Source organism: Echinococcus granulosus (assembly GCF_000524195.1).
Source record: "Echinococcus granulosus chromosome Unknown EG_S00522, whole genome shotgun sequence".
NCBI lineage: Eukaryota > Metazoa > Platyhelminthes > Cestoda > Cyclophyllidea > Taeniidae > Echinococcus > Echinococcus granulosus.
In genome coordinates this window covers 1,339-2,837 of record NW_020170901.1, presented here as the reverse complement: position 1 = coordinate 2,837, position 1,499 = coordinate 1,339, and the positions used below count along the sequence as shown (strand labels likewise).

The following is a 1,499-nucleotide window of genomic DNA, read 5'->3' as shown; positions in this document are numbered from 1 at the left end:
CCCTTTCTTGACCGATCATACATCTCATCTATGCGGTCGTAGTCCGCACATCTAGTGCCTTAATGTGGCCATAAAATCGCATATCCTTAAGGTAGGATTGTGAGCAGGTAGGCGTTCTATTGACGATGCGTTTCTGGCATTGCTGATGGTTATTTAAATGGTCTCTTATTTCACGAGGCATACTAGAATTATCAGCTGGTGATGCCCAAAGGTGTAGATGGGCTTAATCACCTGCATCCGCAGCATAAGTAGGAGACATGCAGCACGAATACTTACATCTCCATGGGATCTATGTTAGGTTTGCTTTTGCCGAAATGTCAGATTGTTAACCTAGTAAATGTCTCCCAGTACTGGCTGTCCTTTCCCTTTTCATTATTTCATGTGGTTCATCCACACCTTTCGGCACTTATGCACACGCATATGTGCGTGTCTGTGTGTGTGATGACGCCATGATGTCACTAAAAAAGGCTGATCATACACGTATGCACACAGAATGTACGCAGAAGGATAGATCGGCTTGATATATTGGGCAAACATTAGGGTAACAGAAGCAGAGACGTAAGGAGTAGATAGTGTGCTTAAGGCTAATCCAACAACACATAAATCTGTCTATTTGACCGCAGATCACCAGTATTGCGCCATTACCAGCGATGACTTTCCCCGCCCTATTTAGAGGGCTTCCATTCATCTTAATGGGATCTTAACGATGTGGCCGCTATGAGTGGCGGCCTGGCCTAAGTTATAACGCAGTTATTAATGTCCAGCACATATAGGTAATTGTTTTGAATTTGAAATTGCATTATGCAACGACAAGGGGTAAAACGAGTGATGTTTATAGATAAAAACGTTCCTTACTCTACGATTCTGGTACAGGTCTTGACTTCGATCTCGGCTTGGGTTTAAGTTTGATTTTGAAGTGTTGAATGCAAACACTTTGTTCTTCAAAGCTTGCACAGCCAAATAAAGCCAAATTAACTTGACTTTCAAAAAAATGAACAAGATTAAAGCTTCTAAACCTGACCGGCTTAAAATAAAAGAAATGCCGGAGAAACCAGACTGCTTTTTACTGAAGAGATGAATGTGCAAAAGAACTTCGGATATGCTAAAGCCTCAGTTCTCAGGGAATGAGCTTTCCCATTCTGCCCATGGATGGTCCAATTTGGTGATATTGCCGCCAATTTGACAAGGGAAAGATAAAATGAAGCAATGCGAATTGTAAAGTGCCAGAATTTGATGAAGTAGTAGAAGATCCCAGTAGTTCAAGCGCGAGTAGGGGCACACTACCACCCACTACCACACGTTCGTAAAATATGTTATAATTACACTTGACTGGACAAACTTTTATGCATATAATCACTTTATTTCCCTATTACCATATTTTTTGCAGAAAATGAGATTTCTTGCTAAACATTGTTGGATGAAGTAAAAAATGTCTTATTTTGCCTAAATTCGACCATATATATCTTTGAGCATCTGCAGTGATTACTAAATACGTCAAC

At 40.6% G+C, this 1,499-nt stretch overlaps 1 protein-coding gene across 1 annotated transcript in view; it reads right to left on the bottom strand. All coding sequences in view use genetic code 11, as the record gives it.

Moving 5' to 3' along the window:
- Window positions 1-753: 753 nt before the first annotated feature.
- Window positions 754-1,499, bottom strand: part of EGR_11213 (hypothetical protein) — a gene marked incomplete at both ends in the record, with an annotated part of 2,020 nt that continues 1,274 nt past the window's right edge. Inside the window, 2 exons of the mRNA XM_024500460.1 lie at window positions 754-1,066; window positions 1,374-1,485. Coding sequence (XP_024345126.1) covers window positions 754-1,066; window positions 1,374-1,485 — 425 coding nt within the window. The remainder of the gene's footprint in view (window positions 1,067-1,373; window positions 1,486-1,499) is intronic.